General features: G+C 51.3%; 2 protein-coding genes across 5 annotated transcripts; one reads left to right on the forward strand and one right to left on the reverse strand.

The window, feature by feature from the left end:
* The first annotated feature begins 1947 nt into the window (after positions 1 to 1947).
* LOC135974679 (uncharacterized) lies at positions 1948 to 11944 on the forward strand. Of its 2 annotated transcripts, none has more exons than XM_065563098.1 (2): positions 1948 to 2473; positions 4244 to 11944. In XM_065563098.1, the coding sequence occupies exon 2, from the start codon at positions 4341 to 4343 to the stop codon at positions 5274 to 5276; it is 936 nt and encodes a 311-aa protein (XP_065419170.1). In that variant the 5' UTR covers positions 1948 to 2473; positions 4244 to 4340; the 3' UTR covers positions 5277 to 11944. The 2 variants fall into 2 exon arrangements, with proteins under 2 accessions (XP_065419170.1, XP_065419171.1); XM_065563099.1 differs by having other exon boundaries at positions 1948 to 2178.
* A 5267-nt stretch (positions 11945 to 17211) lies between these two features.
* LOC112061335 (uncharacterized) lies at positions 17212 to 20805 on the reverse strand. 3 transcript variants are annotated; one of them, XM_042846755.2, is made up of 3 exons: positions 20677 to 20805; positions 19739 to 19884; positions 17212 to 19157 (listed from the first exon to the last, which is right to left on the reverse strand). In XM_042846755.2, the coding sequence occupies exon 3, from the start codon at positions 19076 to 19078 to the stop codon at positions 18152 to 18154; it is 927 nt and encodes a 308-aa protein (XP_042702689.2). In that variant the 5' UTR covers positions 19079 to 19157; positions 19739 to 19884; positions 20677 to 20805; the 3' UTR covers positions 17212 to 18151. The 3 variants fall into 3 exon arrangements, with proteins under 3 accessions (XP_042702689.2, XP_065420175.1, XP_065420174.1); XM_065564103.1 differs by having other exon boundaries at positions 19764 to 19884; positions 20677 to 20776; XM_065564102.1 differs by lacking the exon at positions 19739 to 19884 and having other exon boundaries at positions 20677 to 20803.
* Between the last annotated feature and the right edge of the window lie 208 nt (positions 20806 to 21013).

Consider the following 21013-nt stretch of genomic DNA (forward strand, 5'->3'; position numbering starts at 1 on the left):
TAACCCAGGTTTGGAAGGGGAGTGGGGTCTGGTGGGTTAGAGCAGGGGGGTAGGGGGCTGGGAGCCAGGACTCCTGGATTGTATTAGCATTTGGCTACACCTGACGCCTAATTTGGATTAAGGCCGGGTGCAAACGTAAAGCGCAGTTGCTCTTCCTGATTCTGTCTAGGCACGCTCTCACTGCAGAATTGCTCGATGGTTCGACAAGTCCTTTCCTCCTCCCCTGCCTGGGGTGGGCGACAGAAACCAGGAGGCGTCTCAGTTATACTTAACGGGGAAATCGGAAGTTAGGGGCTGCCGGGAAGGGCCTGGGTGAGGTCCTGGTTATGCCCTTACAGGTTCAGAACCAGCAACCTCCTATCCAGAGACACAGGGTGGGATAGGTGAAGGGTTCCAAGCTCTGCCAGCCACTTCCCCTCTCTGTGGGCTGGGGGGAGGGACATACACTCTCCACGGACTCCTGGGTTCCTTGAAGCAGGACCCTTCCCATCACCCTTCTGCCAGGTGGAGCCGGCAGCAACCAGGGCTGGGTTCAATATCTAGTGGTTCCTTTTCAACAATACAATACAAACCCGGCTTGAGCCCCCACCCGGTGACGTGGGAAAATTACACCCCACCCCTGGGTGTCTCTGAGAGGCAAAACTTCCCCACTCGCAAGCACGGAGTCTGAGTGTAGGAACTTAGGAATGTAGGAAAGAAACTTTTAATGAAGGACAGAAGTCACCCAGAATTCATTTTGGAAAATGCTGCAAGGATCATTCAACCCTGAGCAAAACCCCCACCCCAGAGTGCGTGGGGCAGCGTCTTTTGCCTCAGATTCTTGCGTTCAACCAAAATTTACTTCCCCATGCCCCTCTCTTCTCCCTCCACCGCACCCCACTCACAGTGGTTCCCCTTGGTCAGTGAGGACCCAAAGTTCAGAGGGGATCTGTGTGAGTTCACCTCCCATGAGGGTGGGGTGGGGAGAAAAGGCACCTTTCTCACTCCACGTCTGACCACTTCCTTTGGCATCGCTGCTCTGCTGTCCGCCCCGCCAGCCGATCACCGCCCCACTGGCCACCCCGCCAGCCGCTCACCACCCTGCTGTCCGCCCCACCAGCCGCTCACTGCTTCGCCGTCCGCCCCACCCTGCCAGCCACTCACTACCTGCTTCTCTACTGTGACCTCTGCAGGTCGGTCTCTTGAGGTTCCACTCGACTTTCAGTTATTTTCAGCTGTTAGTGGGGGAACCTCACTGCTGAAGGAGGCTGGGCAGAAACGCCGTCCCACCACCAGTGATTCCAGCTCCAGTGAGCACTTAACAAAAGACTCCTACTGGAGCCTTAATTAGCTCTGTCTCTGAGCAGTGGGGAGAGGCAGGTTAAACCATGCCTAGGACTCTTAGGTAGGCTCCACACCTCCCAGCAGGGACACCTGTCTCCACCCCTTCTTCCGCTTCAGAGGTGTCTGGCATCCAGCAAGTTCAGTCCAGTTCTGGGTGACGCCCTCAGGCTAAATGCGGTTCTTCTCCCCGATACTCGTACAGGAAGGATAACAACATTTCACTGCCCCTGCATTCAAATGTACATTTTTTATTAACGCTGATATTAAAATGATCTAATACACAGGTCAAGGAAAGAGTCTTTATCCATCGGGGCATAATGCTTAAAATTATCCAAAAGTACAAGGTTTGGTTTAAAAGTCATTAAACACATACTGTATATAACCTGCAATATCCCCCAAAAGGTTAATACATTGAATGATGCAGTGAAAATATTAGCGTCCAAATATTTTGGTGCATCACCTATAGCAAGTTATACTAAGAGTGGTGTGTGGAAAGCAACTAGAGTAATGAGTGTAGCCTGTAACCCAACACCAACCAAAGTTGATCACTTGGGCAAACACAGCTGTGTCTGCTGGATACCTGGGCAGAGAAGGTGTGTTCAAGTACAGTAAATACAGTCTTGGGCCTGAAGCGTTTTCCCCTCCCCAGATACCTGTCCGGGGAGCGCTCATTCAGACCCTGCTTTCACCCCCATCAGCCGGGCTCTGACCCCTGCATTTCAGGGCCCGTGGCTCTCAAACTTTTGGGGGGCTGCAGTTTGTGGGGAATTTGAAAGTCAGCAGGGCGAGTTTTCCAGATCAGATCGAAAACAGAGTAGGAGAAAAGCCAAATCTCCTGTGAACGGAAAATCCCAGGTGAGCCCGATGGAGCTGGGAGTCTGGGACACGCCCCACCTTGGAAACAGTGCGGGGGGGCAAGGGCCCCCTGGGCAGGATGGGGGGACACAGATCACAAGGCGGAGAGGATGGACAGACCAGAGAACCAGCTGCCTCCTGCCCGGCCCCACGCCCCGCTCCAGGGGAAGGAAGGAAACCGAAACTAACGGGAGAAGTGGCGGGGGGGGGAGAGGATTTTAATTCATGCTGGGGCAGAGACACAGCCAGAGAAGCAAGTTGTGCTGAGAGAACAGGAGACACTGGAAGTGCTGGGGTAGGAATGTCACTGACACCCCCCACCCAGATCCGCCGGCGCCCCTCACTCCCCAGCTGCAGCCCGGGCAGGGCTGGGGGAGCCCAGGGCTGGGCTTGCAGGGGGCTGCGTGTCGGGAGTGAGGGGCACTGGCAGAGCTGGGGGGGGCAGGGCTGGGCTAGTAGGGGCTGCGTGTCGGGAGTGAGGGGCGCAGGCAGGGCTGGGGGCGGGGGGAGCCCAGGGCTGGCCTTGCAGGGGCTGTGTGTTGGGAGTGAGGGGCGCAGGCAGGGTTGGGGGCGGGGGGAGCACAGGGCTGGGCTAGTAGGGGGCTGTGTGTCGGGAGTGAGGGGCACCGGCAGAGCTGGTGGGGGCAGGGCTGGGCTTGCAGGGGCTGTGTGTCGGGAGTGAGGGGCACCGGCAGGGCTGGGCTTGCAGGGGCTGCGTGTCGGGAGTGAGGGGCGCAGGCAGGGTTGGGGGCGGGGGGAGCACACGGCTGGGCTAGCAGGGGGCTGCATGCAGTGATGAGCTGCCAAAATATTAACAACCGGTTCCCTCCTCCTCACCCCACGAGGGGGTCCTGTCCCCCCACCCCCCGGGACTCCTGCCCCATCCAACCCCCCACATACCTTGACACCCCACCCCCGGGTCTCCTGCCCCATCCACCCCCCTTCCCTGTCCCCTAACTGCCCCCTGCCGCCCCATCCAACCCCTCCTCTCATTGCTGATGGCCCCCCAGGACCCCTGCCCCATCCAACCGCCCCTTCCCTCTGTCCCGACTGCCCCTGGAACCCCTGCCCATGACTGCCCCCCACCGCCCCATCCAACACCCCTGCTCCTTCCTGACTGCCCCCCGGGACCCTTGCCCCCATTCAATCCCCCTGTTCCCTGCCCTCTGACCGCCACCAGTCCCGACCCTAATCCACCCCACCACCACCCTTACCGCGCTGCCTGGAGGTGGGGGCTGCGCTGCCCGGAGTCAAAGCCAGGAGGTGTGGGCACCAGCCCGGAGTTGGGGGCCAGCCTGGAGTCGGGGCCGGGCCAGAGCCGGGGGCCGGGCCGGAGTCAGGGGCCAGCGCAGAGTCGGGGGCTGGAGCCAGGGGCTGGCCTAGAGCCGTGGGCCGGCCCGAAGCCGGGGGCTGCCCCGGAGTCGGGGCCGGGAGCCAGGCCGGAGCCAGGGGTCGGCCCAGAGCCGCGGGCCGGAGTCGGGGGCCAGGGCCTGGAGTCGGGCGCTGGGGCCCATAGCCGGGGGCCAGGGCCCGTAGCCGGGGCTGGCCCAGAGTCGGGGCCGGGGTCTGAGCCGAACTCAGGGGCCGGGCCGGAGTCAGGGGCCCGGGCTGGAGTCGGGGCCGGGGTCTGGCCTGGAGCCACGCTGCCCGGCCGGCTGGAGTCAGGGCCAGGGCCGGCCGGAGCCACGCGGCGCCTGGAGCCCTCCTCACGCCCCCCGCCCCAGCTCACCTGGAGGAAGCTGCTGCTTCCTTCTCAGCCCTCCCAGGCTTCCCACTGAACAGCTGATTGGCGGGAAGCTGGGAGGCGGAGCCTTCAGGGGAGGAGGCAGAGGCGGAGCCGGAGCCAGGTGAGCGGGGGCCGGGGGCCGGGGGCAGGGCAGGGAGCTGCTGGAGCTTATATTAAATTTAAACGTCCTTTTAGAACCAGGACAACCGGTTCTAAAAGGGCTTCTAAATATAACAACCGGTTCCCGCGAACCAGTGCGAACCGGCTCCAGCTCACCACTGGCTGTGTGTTGGGAGTGAGGGTCACCTGAACTGATCCAGTCTCCTTCCCACCCCTTAGGGCCCAGGCCATGGCTGGGCAGTGCTGAGCTGGTCGTCCGGACACTGAGTTGCGTTGACCCCTCCCCCAGCCAGCTGTGCGTGGGCACTGGAGGGCCATGGCTCAGCCACTGACCATCAGCTACAGCTGGGCCGTTAACTGGCTCCACTGGTTGCTCCTGGACTGGGCCAGGAGGCAGCTGGGCCACCTGTTGCGAAAGTGTCTCATGACGGCCTTGGCCGTGATGCTGGTCTCCATCGTCCTCTGCATCCTGGCGCCTGTGCTGCACCAGGAGACGCTGGGCCTCTCCCCTTCAAGTGCCGGGGACCCCACAGCTCTGATGGTCCATCCGCTGAGCCTCCCCCAGGGTGTCCTCCGCCTCCTCAGGGACGCCCTGCTCCACATTGCTGCCCTGCTGTCCTTCCGGGAGCCTCTGACCATTGCCAACCTCCTGAGGCACCGGGACCGGCTGCAGGGCCTGGACGAGGGGAGCTACGAGCTCCGGGCCTGTCTCGAGCGGGCCATCGAGGAGTTCAGCAAGGAGCCGCCGGCGGTCCAGGCCAACGCCCGGCTGAGCGTCCAGTGTGCGGGGCGGGTGCTGGAGTTCCTCTCCGGCCAGGGGGACTGCGAGATCTCGGTCTATCTCCTCCACCACCGCGTCTGGTACAGCGCAGAGGTGCGGACGGCTGAGCTGTATCTGGCCAGGCTGGCCGTGCGCCCGGAGCCGCTGAGCGTGGACGAGCTGCTGAGGGTGCGGCGCCGGCTCCAGGCCTGGGGGGCGCTGACCGAGGAGCTCAGAGGCTGCCTGGACTTCGCCGTGCAGAAATTTGCAGAGGAGCCCCTCTGCGTCCAGGACGATGCCAGGATGGTGGTGGACTGCACTGGGCGGGCACTGAGCTTCTCTGCGGGGGCTGGGGGGAACCAGATCAATGTTTACGATGACCGGGACGGCCGCGTCCACTACCGCATCCGGGCATCGGGGCTGTGGGCCCACACCGCGCGGTTCCTCAATGGCAACCAACCCCACCACACCCTGAACGTCGGCCCCCGGTAGTGAAGGCCGCTGGGGGAGAGGTTCTGCAGCCGGCTGGAGTGATGGTCAATGGGCTGTGGGTGTCTTGGGGGGGCCGTGATCCTGGTATGCAGCAGGGGGGCCAGAGGGTGTTAGCCAAAGAACCCAAGCCTGGACAAAGTTGTCTTGATCTATTAAGCTGTTTTGGATTGATTAAGTTAGTAGTATTTTGTTTTATAAGCTAAAGTAGTCATATGAAATGGATCTGTTTCAAAATCATGAAAAAGGGGAAGAGCATATTTGAACACAGACTGGCTAACCGAGTGAGGAGGGCTTTAAACTAGGTTTAATGGGTGCAGGAGACCAAAGCCCAGAAGTAAGTAAAAAATATGGAGAACTGGGAGAAGGGTCAGAATTGGGGGGGAGCATGGGCTGTTACAGCAGGGATCGAGGAGAGAGAAGACAGAACTGGGGGGCGGGATTCAAATCAGTATCTAAAATGTCTGTATAGTAATGTGAGAAGTATGGGGAATAAGCAGGAAGAACTTGAAATGCTAGTTAATAAACACAACTGTGACATAGTTGGCATCACAGAGACTTGGTGGGATAATACACATGACTGGAATGTTGGTATAGGAGGGTACAGCTTGCTCAGGAAGGACAAGCAGGGGGGAAAAGGAGGAGGTGTTGCCTTATATATTAAAAATGTGCACACTTGGACTGAGGTTGAGATGGAAATAGGAGTCAGACGTGTAGAAAGTCTCTGGGTAAGGATAAAAGGGATAAAAAACCAGAGTGATGTTACAGTAGGAGTCTACTACAGACCACCTAACCAGGGAGAAGAGGTGGATGAGGCTGTTTTTAAACAACAAAATCATCCAAAGCACAGGACTTGGTGGCGATGGGGGACTTTAACTCCCCAGACATCTGTTGGGAAAATAACACAGCAGGGCACAGATTATCCAACAAGTTCTTGGAATGTACTGGAGACAATTTTTCATTCCAGAAGGTGGAGAAAGGTACTAGGGGAGAGGCTGTTCTAGATTTGATTTTGACGAATATGGAAGAACTGGTTGAGAATTTGAAAGTGGAAGGCAGCTTGGGTGAAAGCGATCATGACATGACAGAGTTCATGATTCTAAAGACAGGTAGGAGGGAAAACAGCAAAATTAAGACAATGGATTTCAAGAAGGCAGACTTCAACAAACTCAGGGAGTTGGTAGGTAAGATCCCATGGGAAGCAAGTCTAAGGGGAAAAAATATTGAAGAAAGTTGGCAGTTCTTCAAAGAGACATTATTAAGGGCGCAAGAGCAAACTATCCACTGTGTAGGAAAGATAGGAAGTATGGCAAGCAACCACCCTGGCTTAACCATGAGATCTTGAATGATCTAAAAATCAAAAAAGAGTCCTACAAAAAGTGGAAACTAGGTCAACTTACAAAAGATTAATATCAACAAACGACACAAGTTTGTAGGGGTAAAATTAGAAAGTCCAAGATGCAAAATGAAATCAAACTTGCTGGAGACATTAAGAACAACAAGAAAACATTCTACAAATATATTAGAAGCAAGAGGAAGACCAAGGACACGGTAGGCCTGTTACTCAATGAAGAGGTAAAAACAATAACAGAACATGTGGAAATGATAGAGGTGCTTAACAATTTCTTTGTTTTGGGTTTCAGCAAGAAGGTTGGTGGCAATTGGACATAGTGAATACCAGTGAAAATGAGGTAGGATTAGAAGAGGCGAATTAGAAGAGAAAATTGTGAATTTTCCCTATCCTAACAGGAGGTTTATTCCTGTTTTTTGTAACTTTGAAGTTGAGCCTAAAGGGGAATCCTGTGTGTTTTAAATCTTTTTATTACCCTGTGAAATTACCTTCCATCCTGATTTTACAGAGGTGCTTCTTTTCATTTTTCTTTATAATAAAGTTCTTCTTTTAAGAACCTGATTGTTTTTAGTGTCCTAAAAACCCAAGGGTCTGGTCTGTGCTCACTTTGTTAACCTATTGGTTGGTATATTATTCTCAAACCTCCCCAGGAAAGGGGGTGAAGGGGCTTGGGGGATATTTTGGGGAAATAGGAACTCAAAGTGGTCCTTTTCCTCATTCTTTGTCTAAATCACTTCGTGGTGGTGTAGTTAAATCTCTGCATTAAGCATCTTTGCATAATTGTGCATTATTTTCATATGACTTTGTACTATGCCTCTTCATATAACCTTGTATTAAGTCTTTCCATATATAACATCTGTTTTCATACAACCTTGTATCAAGTCCTTTGATATAGGAACTTTATATCAAATCCGTATAGAGAAAATTTGTATTGAGCCTTGGTATAATGTTATAGCCCCTAAGGATAGTTAAGTTAGAAGAAAAATGTCTTTTCGCTAGGAGTAGAATAAGATCTCCCCCCTTTTAATCAATTGCCCTGTTGAATGAATGAGGTGTGAATGAGGAAGGCGTGGAAGGCAGGCACGTCCAGACAGCTGCAACAGTTGGAAGGGGGATGGAAGCCAGACCCAAGAACAATAAAACACCCAGAAGGAAGCAGCACAAAGAACCAACTGACACAGACACAGATTTTGCATCTGGTATAGATTTGCATGGGAGTGAAGCTGCTACAAATGTGAGGTGTCTTGCAGAGGTCACCGGGTCTCGTCAACATCAGATCATCGATCCAGATCGACAGAAGCCCGGCTCCACCCCTCCCCCATCTAACTCACCTGGCCAGTGCAGTTAAGGGGAGCAACTAGTTGGTAACAACAACAAGACGGAGTGTGTGTGTGTGTGTGCACGTGAGTGCATGAGTGTAATATATCTCATATGCATAGGATACAGCATTAATTGATATATGTATTATCAATAAATGTGGTGCTTTGCCTTATCCCCCCGGAAAAGTTCCTGTGCAGTACTTTAAGTACAACAGAGGAAGCAATACCGTCCAAGGACAAGGAAAGGGATTTGTGCCTTGGGGAAGTGTGACGGAGCAGGGAGCAGGGCAGATTTGACCTGGGAATGTTGCAGGGGGATTGCAGTGGGGATGGGGGACTTCCCTTGAAGGAAGCTACCTGAGCTGTAACCTGAGCCAGGAACGGGGGTGGGGAGAATTAACACCTTCTGCCCGGGAGACTGAACAAAGGAGAGGAGCAGCAGGAGGAGTTGGGAGTTAGTTTCGGTTTGGGCTGGGTGGTGCAACGCAGGGAACCCCAAGCTGGGGTCTAAGCTCCCTGAACCCCCCAGAGGGACCTAATTGAGGGGGTCTGGTCGTACCTACACGCTCTGCTTGAGACTGTGTTCCTGTCCTTAAATAAACCTTCTGCTTTACTGGCTGGTTGAGAGTCGCAGTGAATCTCGGGAAGAGGGGTGCAGGGCCCTGACTCCCCCACACTCCGCAACAGGAAGTTTTTAACCTAAACTGGTAGAAATAAGCTTAGGGGGTCTTTCATGCAGGTCCCCACATCTGTACCCCAGAGTTCAGAGTGGGGGAGGGAACCCTGACACGGTGGCAGCGGGGTGGGATCATTTTGAACCAGAAGCACGGACCTCAGGATTTTAAATGGACACAATTTTTTTTCCTTTTGGCTGCTTGAAAAACAGGGAGGTTTAGCAGCTGGAGGTTTTTCTCTCTGCCGGAGGGCAGAGTAGTTAAGTTCCTGCAAGGGAATTCACAAGCTGTTTTTTTTTCTTTCTTTCTAGCTCTTGGGGTCGGCTAGGCTAAGCGCAGGAAGGCTCTAGGATGCCAGAAAGTGCGGTCCAAAAGAAACTAGAATCCAGTGCAACAGGAGAAATCTGCCGTTCATCTCCGGGAAGGGCGAACGTGACCTACAGTGACAGGAAACCGGTCTACACCGTCAACGAGCCCACGGCAGAGGTTTACCTGGCGTGGCTCAGCACCCGCCCTGCACCTCTGAGCGTACCAAGCCTGGTGAAGGCTCGCAACAAGTTGCAATCCTTTGGGATGATGACGCAGGCGCTGAGGGGCTGCTTTCAATATGCTCTGGAAGCATTTGAGGAGGCATGTTCAGGAGAATGCGCTGATGTTGCTCGACACCACCAGAGGCAGGACGATGTTCAAGTCTGGGAAAGGGGAGATTACAATCATCGTCTTCTCCATGAACGGGGAATTCATGCATGATGTCAAAATGCCCAAAACCAACCGCCCGCCGAGAAAGTGAGGAGGAAGAGAAAACAAAATTGGAACTTGCCAAGAGGCTTCGACCTTCAGAACGGGACTCAACTTTAGAGCATCTTCGCTGGATCCCAGTGTCAACAACTTTCTCCATTTCATCACCATATTTAGTGTTACGCTCAAAGCCCCCACCTCCCGGAGTCAAGTGATTTCCTGAGAATCTCAACTTTCATTTTTTTAAAAGATGGGGGTTGTATGGACAAGCCAGAAAAGTGACACCTAAAATTGCAAAACTAGGCAGTAAATAAATAGGATGAAACACGTGTTGTTCTTGTTTAAAATCTCACCATTTTTAAACCAATCTCATGCTTTTGGGGTCCTGATTCATGATTTTTGATCATTTGGGCTTGGCAAGACTGGGACTAAAGGAGAAACCAACACTTTTCCAAGGATTCCTTCACATCCTCCAGCTCCATGTGTAGAGATGGTTAAAAAATTTTAAAGAGAAACTTTTTTTGTCAAAAAAATAGCCTATTTCTCCCCTCCAACAAGTATTTTTTCACAGAATCCAAAAGATTTTTCCCAAACGTCTTATTTTTTTAGAAATTTTCAAGAAATTAATTTTATGTGAATTTAAACACACACACACACACACACACACACACACACACACACTTTCTTTCAGTTTTCATTTTCCATTTGTTTTTGGTCACCATAGCGTGATGCAGTGCAGAATGAAACCACTACATCTAAAATAGGACAGGACTAAAATTAGATCCATTATTCGGGTTGGTCCAAAATTTTCATTAAGCCCTTTTTCCAATAGGAAATTGGATTTTTTTTTGTCAAAAAGAACATTTTGAAAAACGTCTGCTTTGCTCAAACATTTTCAATTTTTTGTCAGAAAACTGAAAGTTTGCCTAGTTTTGGATCACACATTTTTGGCACTTTTTGGCTGGACATTTTTGGCCATTTTCAGTTCAAAAATTTTCAGATATTTTAAGCAAAATAAACCCCAAACAACCTGCCCCACCCCCCAAATAATAAAGAACCCAGATCTGCTAGTAAAGGATCTTTACGCTGTCTGACCACCAGGGGAGGACAGAGAGCTAAACCTTAATGTGTGCTACAACCATCTCCTTTTTGTGTTCAATCGTCTTTGTTTTCAGTTGTCAAACTGCGGGGGAGGGACATGGGGGTGAGGCAGAAGGTTTTATTTTGTTTCTTGATCACCTTTGCCTGAAAACCAAAAATGAATTTTGAGATTGACACATTTTCAGTTTTTAAAGTGAGTTAAACATGTTTCAACTAGGAAAAAGAGGTGTGTTATTCATTTATGTCGAACTAACCCAAGTTAAGTATCAGAGGGGTAGCCGTGTTAGTCTGAATCTGTAAAAAGCAACAGAGGGTCCTGTGGCACCTTTAAGACTAACAGAAGTATTGGAGCATAAGCTTTCGTGGGTGAATGCCCACTTCATCAGACACAAGTAATAGAAATTTCCAGAGGCAGGTATAAATCAGTATGGAGATAATGAGGTTAGTTCAGTCAGGGAGGGTGAGGTGCTCTGCTAGCAGTTGAGGTGTGAACACCAAGGGAGGAGAAACTGCTTCTGTAGTTGGATAGCCATTCACAGTCTTTGTTTAATCTGATCTGATGGTGTCAAATTTGCAAATGAACTGGAGCTCAGCAGTTTCTCTTTGGAGTCTGGTCCTGAAGGTTTTTTTGCTGTAAGATGGCTACCTTTACATCTGCTATTGTGTGGCCAGGGAGGTTGACCCAAGTTAATTAACCCCTGTTACGAGCCTTCGCTACAGAAAAGTGTGTTTTTACACCCGGATAACAATCTCAATGTAAAATCCTAGTGAAGTCAAAGGACGATATTTTTTACCTTGCCGTAATGAGTTTAGATCAACCAACATCCCCACCTAGTGGATGGAGTTAGTGATGCATAGAAGGATGGAGCTGGTTGGATAGATGGACGGAGCTGTGGCTGGATGTTTTACTAATTGATCAGTGAGCATATTCTTCGAGGTTTGCTTCAAGATTATTTTAATATCCCACTTTAATTAGTCAAAGACCGCTTTTAGGGTGGAGCATAACATGAAACATGTGGGCTGCTGGATGCTTATTAATGACTCGTGTTAAGAAAATACAATTAAGCCATGTTAGCGCTGATAAAATCTTAGAGAATTGCTTGTAGCTTTGACTATATGCACCCATTTACCTATTATTTAAATCCATGTAATGGCACGTTTACGTATATTTACCCCAACTTAGCTTTGAAATAGATTATCGGCTGAATTTTGTAAAGCAGTGCTTGGTGTTTGCAGAGGGCTAAGAGGAAATGACAAATGTGTGGTTGATTTTGAAAACATTCTCTTATCTAGCTGCCTATGCAACTTCACCGCGGTTTATCTGGCTTTGAAACAGTGATGTGTGCCGATGATGGCAGAATTTTAACAATGAAGTTGTCCTACAAAAGGGATACCAGCTTTTTTCCCCATCAGATAATTACTTTTTAGAATTATTCTGCACTTGTAACAACTGGCTTAATAAAAACCACTATAATTCTCTACAGATAAGAGCTTTTATGACTTTCACTTCTTAAGCGTGTGGGGTGGGGAGTGGGTTGCCCTTATGGTATCCCAGATTTTGAAGATTCATGGTTAAAATTTGGCAATCAAAGAAAGAAAATAAATCAGGGGCACGCCCTTTCTTGCTTTTTGTTAATGGCGAAAAATGCAAGGGCTTTGTGATGGGGTGTCTTAGGCTCGGAGGTCCTACCGCACCCCATGCCAGGAAAAGAGCAGTAGAATTGAGTCCTCCAGGCCACCTAGAGCAGCTGGGGGAAGCAGCTAATCAGAGAGAGGCTGCTGGGAGCAGCCAATCAGAATCCAGCAGGCTCATATAAAAGGAGCTGCTAGCGAGGGCAGTTTTAGTTGCTGGCTGGAGCCAGAGGAGCAAGGAGTGTGCCCCGGGCTGGCTGGAGGGACTCAAGCAGGACTTCAGTCCCGAGCTAAGGGTGAAGGTGCTGGGACCACAGGGAAGTGCCCAGGGAACAGGAGCAGCAGCAAAAGAGTTAAAAGGGACCCAGTGGGTGGCAGCTGTTTGTAGGGTCCCCGGGTTGGGACCTGGAGTACTGGCCAGGCTCGGGTCCCCCCCCCCGTACCAGCTGCTGGATGAGAAGGGGAGTTAAATGAGCCCGGAGACGGAGCTGAAGACCTGGAAGAGGATCAGCATTGGTTGGATGTGGACACCCCAAAATAGGGCAGAACTGAACCAGTGGCTCAGTGGGAGAGGTGGGGTGAGCCGAGGCTTCCCAGGGAGGAAGCCCTGGGGATGCTGCTCCACCCCAGAGCAGGGATCCTTCGCGAGCCAGCCCCACCAGAGGCTGAGGATGGAGCTCAGAGGTCAGGCTAGAGATATCAATGGAGGATACGGTGGTAGGAGGCACTCACGAGAAGAGAGTGGCTCCCACCGCAGGCTTCCTGTCTCCTTCCTCTGCTCTGCTCCCTTTTTAATGGGTTCCCGCCCAGGGTCTCCTCAGTTTCTGAGAGGGGATGTGCACGGGCAGGTGTGTGTGTGTGTGTTAAACACCTGAATTATCAACTGATCCTGGCACCATGACAACTGGGCCGCTGAGCAACCAGGCTCCATGGCAACCAGGCCTCTGAGCAACCCGGAGCCATGGCGATTGGGCCTTTTAGCAACCTGGCGCCACGGCGACCTGGCCAAGGAGGAACCGGGTCTTCGAGACCCCAGGGAAGCAAGGGGCGGGGCTGGGCAGCTCGTTATCATTACTGTTTTATAGAAAATGAGGAGCTGAAAATTCTCTGGGCGCAGATGAAGACGGCACGAGTCTCTTCTATTTGGGAGCCTTATTCGGGTCTGGCTGGGGGCTTGGCCAACGTGGGGGGCAGAGGGTCCTGGCTCCGGTGGGGAGGGAAGTTTGGCTGGAGTGGGTGCGGGGCAAGAGGTCTGGCTGGGTGAGGGGGTTGGTCAGAATTGGGGGAGGGAACTGGCTGGGGGGGCTTGGCTGTAGGGTGGGGAGCGGCCTGGCTGGAGGGCGGCTGGAGTGGGGGAATGGGGGCTTGGCAGCAGTGTGGTGGGGGCCAGGGACCCAGATGGGGGGGCTTGCCCAGAGGGAAGCGGACCAGGTGACCAGCTTGGGGGAGCTTGGCTGGAGGTGGGTGCCTAAGAGGGCGAGATCTATGGGGCGGGGAGTGGGAGAAGTTGAGTCGGGGTCACTGTTGTGAGGCAGATTCACAATTAGCCGTTCCACACCCAGACGTGGGTGGAATCGGGGGCGGTCATTTAGGGGACCCCGTAGCCAGAGTCTGAGTCCGGGGAGGGCGAGTCATCAGGGCGGCTGCTTTGCAAAAGGCCACGTGCCCTGGGGTAAGTCCGGAGAAACCGAGTCACAGGAGGAGAAATCAGGCTGCGTTTCCCCCCGGGCTCTGAAGCATTTTTGCAGCAGGTCAGTGGTAGTGTTAACTCTCCGCCAAGGAATCCCCGGCGTGTTCCTTACAGAAAGGGACAATTGGGTGGGAAAATTCATTTTTCTTATTTTAATGTTATGCTTTGAATCTTGTGCGATAGCAAACAGTGTTAGCAAAATCCTCTGAACTAACTCGTCTCTTCATTCAGTGTGATGATGGGGAAAGAGTTGTCGAGATTTCGCTGGTCTCAGTTTTGTATTTTATTAGTAACAAGGCTTTTTGAATCTATCTACTTAACCTGTGCGGTGGGTTAATTAATTAACTGACTAGCGAACAGATTTCACCAGAGGATGTGGAAGCATCTGTCTGGATTCCAGCTGGAGATTTCTACAAGCCAAAGGAGGGAAGATCTTGTTACCTTGCTTTGGACTCAGCCAAGTCCATAGATTTTTGGTGAGCAAAGATGGGGACTCAGGTGAACGCCACCTAAACTTTTGGGAACCCTGAGTTTCTTCTCACTGTTTCTGTGATGACGGACTTGTCTAGATTCAATTTGTTTTCTTTATTTACATTCATGTAGAACAGTGATGATAATGTAGCTGAATTATACAGTGGCCACGTTATGTTGTAGAAATTAAGTTATTACTATGTTTCTTTCTCATGACAAGACTTTATGAAGTTGGTACTTAAGAATTAAGTTCCTTCCCTTTGTTCTTTGTCTGGATTTGAATGCGGGGAGGCCGCCCCTGTGTGATCCTTGCTGGAAACCCTCAGTGACTGAATTCTAGGTCCCCAGGTGCTTTTCCATGGGAGGCGTTTTTAGGGACTAGGAGAAGGGCAGCGTAAACTCCAACCCAGTCGTAACCTATGGCCCGCAGACCCCTGGGGGTCCGCAGACTTCGTCTAAGGTTTCCACAGGGGTCTGCACTTCCATTTGGAATTTTTTAGGGGTCTGCAAATGAAAAAAAGGTTGAAACCCCACCGATCTATCCCACCCAAAGGTCACAAAATCTAGTGACAGGTTTCAGAGTGGCAGCCGTGTTAGTCTGTATCGGCAAAAAGAACGAGGAGTCCTTGTGGCACCTCAGAGACTAACAAATTTATTTGAGCATAACCCACGAAAGTTTATATAAATTTGTTAGTCTCTAATGTGCCACAAGGACTCCTCGTTCTTTTAAAATCTAGGGAGTGATTTATGCAGAGAGCAGCAGAGGGCGCCAGAGACCTTCCTCTTCCAGCACCACCAGGGGGCGCGCTGTGGGCCTCATTTAAGTGGAAATCCAGGCTTTTACGGTTCTCCAATTTTCACCAGAATCAACAGGGTCCTGCCCCTCCATGCCCAGAACGTTCCCTGGGATTTGGGAATGGATGGGAGGCAGTTTTCAAAAGTTATCATGTTGCAGACAGAGAGAGAAAGGCCATCCGGTTGGTCAGAGCTTCCCTTGGCCAGCTCCCTGGCTCTAACCACTAGACCCCCCTCTCTTCCCCTCCTAAAGCCGGGGATAGAACCCTGGAGTCCTGGTTTCAGGCCCCCCCAGATAACAGGGAAGGCTGCCCCATTAAGACCAGCCAGCTCTGTTCACTAACCAGACACAGCTGAGAAGGGGACAGGCACTCCCCATAAAATACCGCCAGAAAGCAGGGTCTCATTGTTACAGCCTGCTGGTTTCTCTCAGGCTGTGGGGTGGGAGTTTGACTGGGCCCAGAGACTTTGCTGGTGGGCAATGCCCCTGGCCTAAGGCTGCTATTGTTCCAAATGCTTCTTCTCTGAGCCCTCGTTAAAAGTGACATGCTTATTCTATTAATTGGGGGGGAGCTGGTTTCTTCCTTGCTTGGATTGACAGCTCCTACCAAACTGTGATTCCCAAACCCCACCAGTACTTAGCGATAACTCGCTGGCTCTGCATCAGAGACCAGCAACATCCCAAAGAATCTGCATTTTTAAGTAGTTTGTAGATCTCGTTTGACCTCTGCAAACAGCAGAGAAGCAGGATGAATTTCTGAAGGACGTAAGACAGCTCATGACTCAATATTCAGGCTATTGGGATCAGTAGGAAAGATTGTGTCTTTCATTTGTTAACCTTTTCCCTTTGTGAAGCCTATAATCTCGTCGTTAGTACAATCAGCAATTCATCAGAAAATGAGTAGCAAAAAATCCACCCCACTTTCTGTTATTGGAGCAGTAGGGGTTGTCTTGCCTTTGTCAAAGTTTGGTAACACTTTACAGAAATCTCTCCATCTCCATGCATGCCTGCCTATCTATCCATCCGCTCCCATATATACCCATCTATCCATCCCCACACATATGCATACAATTTGTCTATTCCGGAATAACCCCATAGGCGGATGCTTTCTGGAATAAGAGTGCCCTGTTCCAGTTTGAAAAATGGACGAGTTAAACAGAAACAAAGACTTATGCCAGACTAAGTATCCCCAGACAGAGTTATTTTACTTTAAATTCACTCCCTATGTTGGTCTGGAATAATTTTCATGGAGCAAAGAGACAGCCTAATCTAGTCTCAGGTACCCAGCTATTCCCAGTTCCTTCTATTTCTAGGGACCTGGGGACTAGAACCCACATCTACAGAGCTTGAGGGAGGCTGATAGTCCCACACTGCCATCAGGAGCCCCTATGATAGTATAGCTAGGGAGCATGTGCAGAGCAGGCACTGCAGGAAATACTGCCCACAAGACCCAGAGTGACAGGACCCTGCAGCCCTCTGATTGGTCAAGTGCCCCTACTTAACCCCAGGAGTAAGCCCAGGAAGTTGTTTGAGCAACCACACGGCTCACGGCCTGCTGGACTTCACCTCATCTGCCGACCTTTGGTCTCTAACTCCAGCCTGACTTGACCCTAATTCTTCCCCCTGGATTCTAACCTGGTAGCCAGCCTCACCCTGACTCTTGTTTATGGGATCTGGCCTTGCAATTCTTCCCCCTCTGCCCTGGTGACTCCTGTCCATGGTGGGGAGACCTCAGCCCAGCTGTGAACACTAGGCCAGACCGACTACGCCCTGGTCACTTACACCATCCTTATACATTCTCATGTTTCTATGCTCAGCTGTGTCTGTCACACTCTCTTTGTATCTTTATATATCTAACTTTCTCTCTCTCTTAATTTGTCCCTCTCTCCGTACGTATCTAATCTCTCACTCTCTTTTCATATCTGTCTATCACAGTGTCTCCACACCAATCTATCTGATCACTGTTGTTCTCTTCCGGTCTATCTATATCAGGCTTTCATTCTCTCTCCTTTATTGCACCCTCCATATTATTCATTTATTCTTCTTGGTGTCTTCATACCTACATCTCACATTCTCTTCATATCGATCTATATCCTCATCTCTGTAGGATCAATCCATCCTTTTCACTTACTCTCTTTCAGATTTCACTATTCCGCCTAGTATAGGTTTGTTTTGTTTCTTTTAAGTAAAGGTTTTTATTCTTTTAATTGTACATGCAAAGTAGCTGGAACAGCACGAAAGAGCAAATGGAACATGCGTGTGGAGCCGTGGATTGCATGGAAACTAGGTATGTACCACAATCACCATATGTCGCTTGGTCAATACATAGTTACTATGCTCAGAATGGAAGAGTGTGTGTTGGATTTTGATGTACGACTGGCCATTGCTTCTATGGCAATGAATTTTGTCGTGTACAGGCATCCGATGACTAGCCCTTGGGAATAATGTGTCTATGTTTTTGTAATATGCATTTGGAGCTGTTACAGCACCTCCTGAAATCAATAGATGTCTTGGCATTTGCTTCACTAGGTCAGGTTTTCCAAACCTTCTATCACTTTTATTGCTCTCCTCTGGACTCTGTCCAATTTATCCACATCTTTCTTAAAATGCAGCACCCAGAACTGGACACAGGACTCCAGCTGAGACCTCATCAGTGCCAAGCAGGGCAATTACCTCCCGTGTCTTACATTGGACACTCCTGTTAATACACCCCAGAATATTAGCCTTTTTTTTTTGCACATACATCACATTGTTGGCTCGTATTCAATGTGTGATCCACTATAACGCCCAGATCCTTTTCTGAAATACTTCCCCCTAGCCAGGCATTCCCCGTTTTGTATTTGTGCTGGATTCTGTTTATTCCATTTCTAAATTTTGAGCCACTAGGGGTCTCATTCCCATGGCTCGCTCAGCTACCGTAAGAGCTAGAAACTTACTTTGTACTTTAAAGGGAAGTTGAAATTCTCAGCTAGCCGATAAATGGCAGGCGGCCTTGAGGAAAACTCCTTATATTGTGGTTGCAAGAGTTGGCAACATTGAAATTTGTCTGGTTGGAGACAGAGGACTCAGTGTTCGGTGGACGTAGTTTTCTAAAGCTAAGTGTTTTTTAAGGACGTTGCCTAATTTTCTGATAGATCATCATTTGGCAAATGAAGATTGGGATTGTAACAAGAACTATGATCACCTTATTCCTGGCTACCCAGGCCAACCATCCCGGCACTTTGACCACATACTGAACGAGCCCCGTGTTGTCGGGATACACGTTGATTTCATTCTCCCCTCTTCCAGAGAGAAAGACCATCCTCATTCCCACGGTGCTGATCACCAGCCGGGCGTTGTTCTGCAGGCACACCGGCTCCTTGGGGAATCTCTCCAGGGTGAGTTCAAAGCATCGTCTCAGCACCTCAGTCATCTTCTCTCCGGCCTCCAGTCGGTTCTGCACCTTCAGCAGGTTCTCGACACTCAGCCGTTCCGGGTGGGAGTGCAGCCGGGATAGATACACGTCCATTCTTGGCTCTTTCACGTCGTACCGGGGTTCCCCGTTGAGGTAATATATGTAGATCTCGTGTTTCCCATCTCCGGATTTAAATTCCACCACCCTTCCTCTGCACTGGATCAGCATCTGGGCATTGTCCTGTATGCTTGGAGGTTCTCTCATGAATTCCTGCAGAGCGAGGTCCATGCAGGTTCTCAGATTGTCAGTCATTTTCCCCTGGGCTTCTAGTCTACCCTGCACTCTCAGGAGGTCGACGACACTTAAGGGGTCTGGTTCTCCAGCTTCATAATTCACTGTCCCATGGGGAAAGAAAAATACCGCGAGCCCTATCGCTGCAGGCAGCAGTAACAGCACCAGTTTCTGATGTGTTTGGCTTAATAGCAATCTCCAGACCCTCTTGACCACATCCTTCAAACCCCTGGTGAAGGACAAGAATATCGGCCAAATCCGAGTTCGGATGCAGAGCACCAGGATGTACCATGTTCCCCGCAGGAAGTGGAAGACCAGCCTCACGCAGCTCCTCAGCCCCACGTTCATTCTGGTTCCTCACCGGAGGTCCCGGTTCCTGGACCTCGCAGCCCAGCTCACGCTCGGGTGCAATTCCTTAGCTCGGGACCTGAAGCCAACGAAAGGGACAACGGTCTCAGTTTGAGGGCAGTGGGGTTGGTGAATGTCGCAAAACTTGGACCCGGTGAGTGAAGCGTGATTTGTAATCGTAGGTGCCTGCTAGAAGGTGGGGCTCTTCCATAACAGGGAATCCCCACCACATATGGGCACAGTGTGTGGGGGAAGCCCAGGGCTGGGACAACAGGGGCTCGTGGGTCAGGAGTGAGGAGCACTGGCAGAGCTGTGTGTGGGGGGAGCCCAGGGCTGGGCTAGCAGGGGCTGCGGGTCGGGAGTGAGGGGCACTAGTAGAGCTGGGGGGAGCCCAGGGCTGGGCTAGCAGGGGCTGTGGGTCAGGTTTGAGAGGCACAGGCACAGCTGTGTGTGGGACTATCCAAGATTTGAGTCCCTGCCTGGCTGGCTAAGCACACGATAATCCTTCCGTGCCTCCTCTGCACTCAACTGAAGCCATCTCGTTAGCTTGGGACATCCACCAACTTCACCCCAGGGGTTCTCATGGCCACCATGCGTGCCTAGCTGCTGATGTTCCCGGTGCCCAAATCCCCCTCACCACAGCCCGTCTGAGCCTCCCACCTGTAATTCCAGCTCCTGGAGCCGCCTGCTGGGTGTGCGTGAGGAATGGTCCGTCTCCTCTGTCTCAGCCGGACGCAGGGTCCCAACGAAGGGGCCGTGTCCCTCCATCCCCAAGTGCTCTTCCCTCCTGGGACTGGTGTTTCCAGCTGGAACATAAGGGAACAAGGTTCTGAAAAGGGCCCTGAATTTAGACACCTCCTTCTCTGATCCCCCTGAGTTACTAAACAGGCCTCTCTCTTGGACTCTGACTCCTAAGGGCCTTCAAAGAGCTAGCCCGGGGCCTGCGCCCAATGTAGGGTTGCCAGTTTTGGTTGGACATATTCCTGGAGGTTTCATCCTGTGACATCTTTCATTAAAAATTAATCTTCAATTTCTAGAGACTCTAGGACAATGCAGAGGGTTGGCAACACTACAGGCAGCCAGACCGGGCCAAGGGCCCAACGGGCGGCCGGAACAGGCCCGGGGTCTTAATTTAACTCTTCCTACAGCTGGTACAGCCCTTCAACCAGACTGTTACCACCTGCACATCTCCTCAAACTAAGTGTAAGGTTCACGGAGAAGCAAAGACATTTGCCTGCAATAGGAACTCCCTGCTCCCGGTCCCTCCCTCCAGCTGAGGCCTGTTTGTGGCGACAATGCAGGAAGAGGGGCAGAAACGCATTGAACTTTCAGAACTGTCTTGAGAGGTGATGCTGAACGTGGCTCTGCCCCGAGCCCCCTGAGCGGTGGGACAGGACGACAAAATGACTCCTCTCACCTGTAGGCTTTGTATTCCCGGCTCCCCCGGAGCTCAGAGTGCAAGGGGTAATTCAGGCCACAGAACAAGCTTGCCTGCTCCCGAGGGGACCCGGGGATGAAGGGACACAGGGACCATAGCAGAGCTGAGATGGGACGGCTGGGGCAGATACAATGAGGAAAGGAAGAGTAATGTGACCTACCTGCCAGGTTTGGGGAAGCGTCTGGGGGGGAATTGTCCCAGCTTCTATCCCCTGCCTCACAACAACCGACACTTTCACTTTCTCTCCAAATGTCAAGCTCTCAGACCCTTATTTTTAGCTCTGAATAACACAGGCGCTGACTCCCGTTACTGTAATCGGAGCTGAGGGTTCCCTGAGCCAAATGGGCTGGGTGCCCGGCTCAAAGCTACCTGTGGGAGGGAGATGGGATGTGAGAGGGAGTGTTTGTTGGGTCTTTAACACACACACAGACAGCCATGTACTCAAAAACCACACAGACCAACTTGCCTGCATGCAGCAGATACAGATCACCACGTGC

This window comes from Chrysemys picta, chromosome 12 (assembly GCF_011386835.1).
Source record: "Chrysemys picta bellii isolate R12L10 chromosome 12, ASM1138683v2, whole genome shotgun sequence".
NCBI lineage: Eukaryota > Metazoa > Chordata > Testudines > Emydidae > Chrysemys > Chrysemys picta.

Bases quoted from the DNA above. Each gene is read 5' to 3' on its own strand.
- LOC112061335 (XM_042846755.2), bottom strand. From the start codon at position 19,078: ATGAACGTGGGGCTGAGGAGCTGCGTGAGGCTGGTCTTCCACTTCCTG.
- LOC135974679 (XM_065563098.1), top strand. From the start codon at position 4,341: ATGGCTCAGCCACTGACCATCAGCTACAGCTGGGCCGTTAACTGGCTC.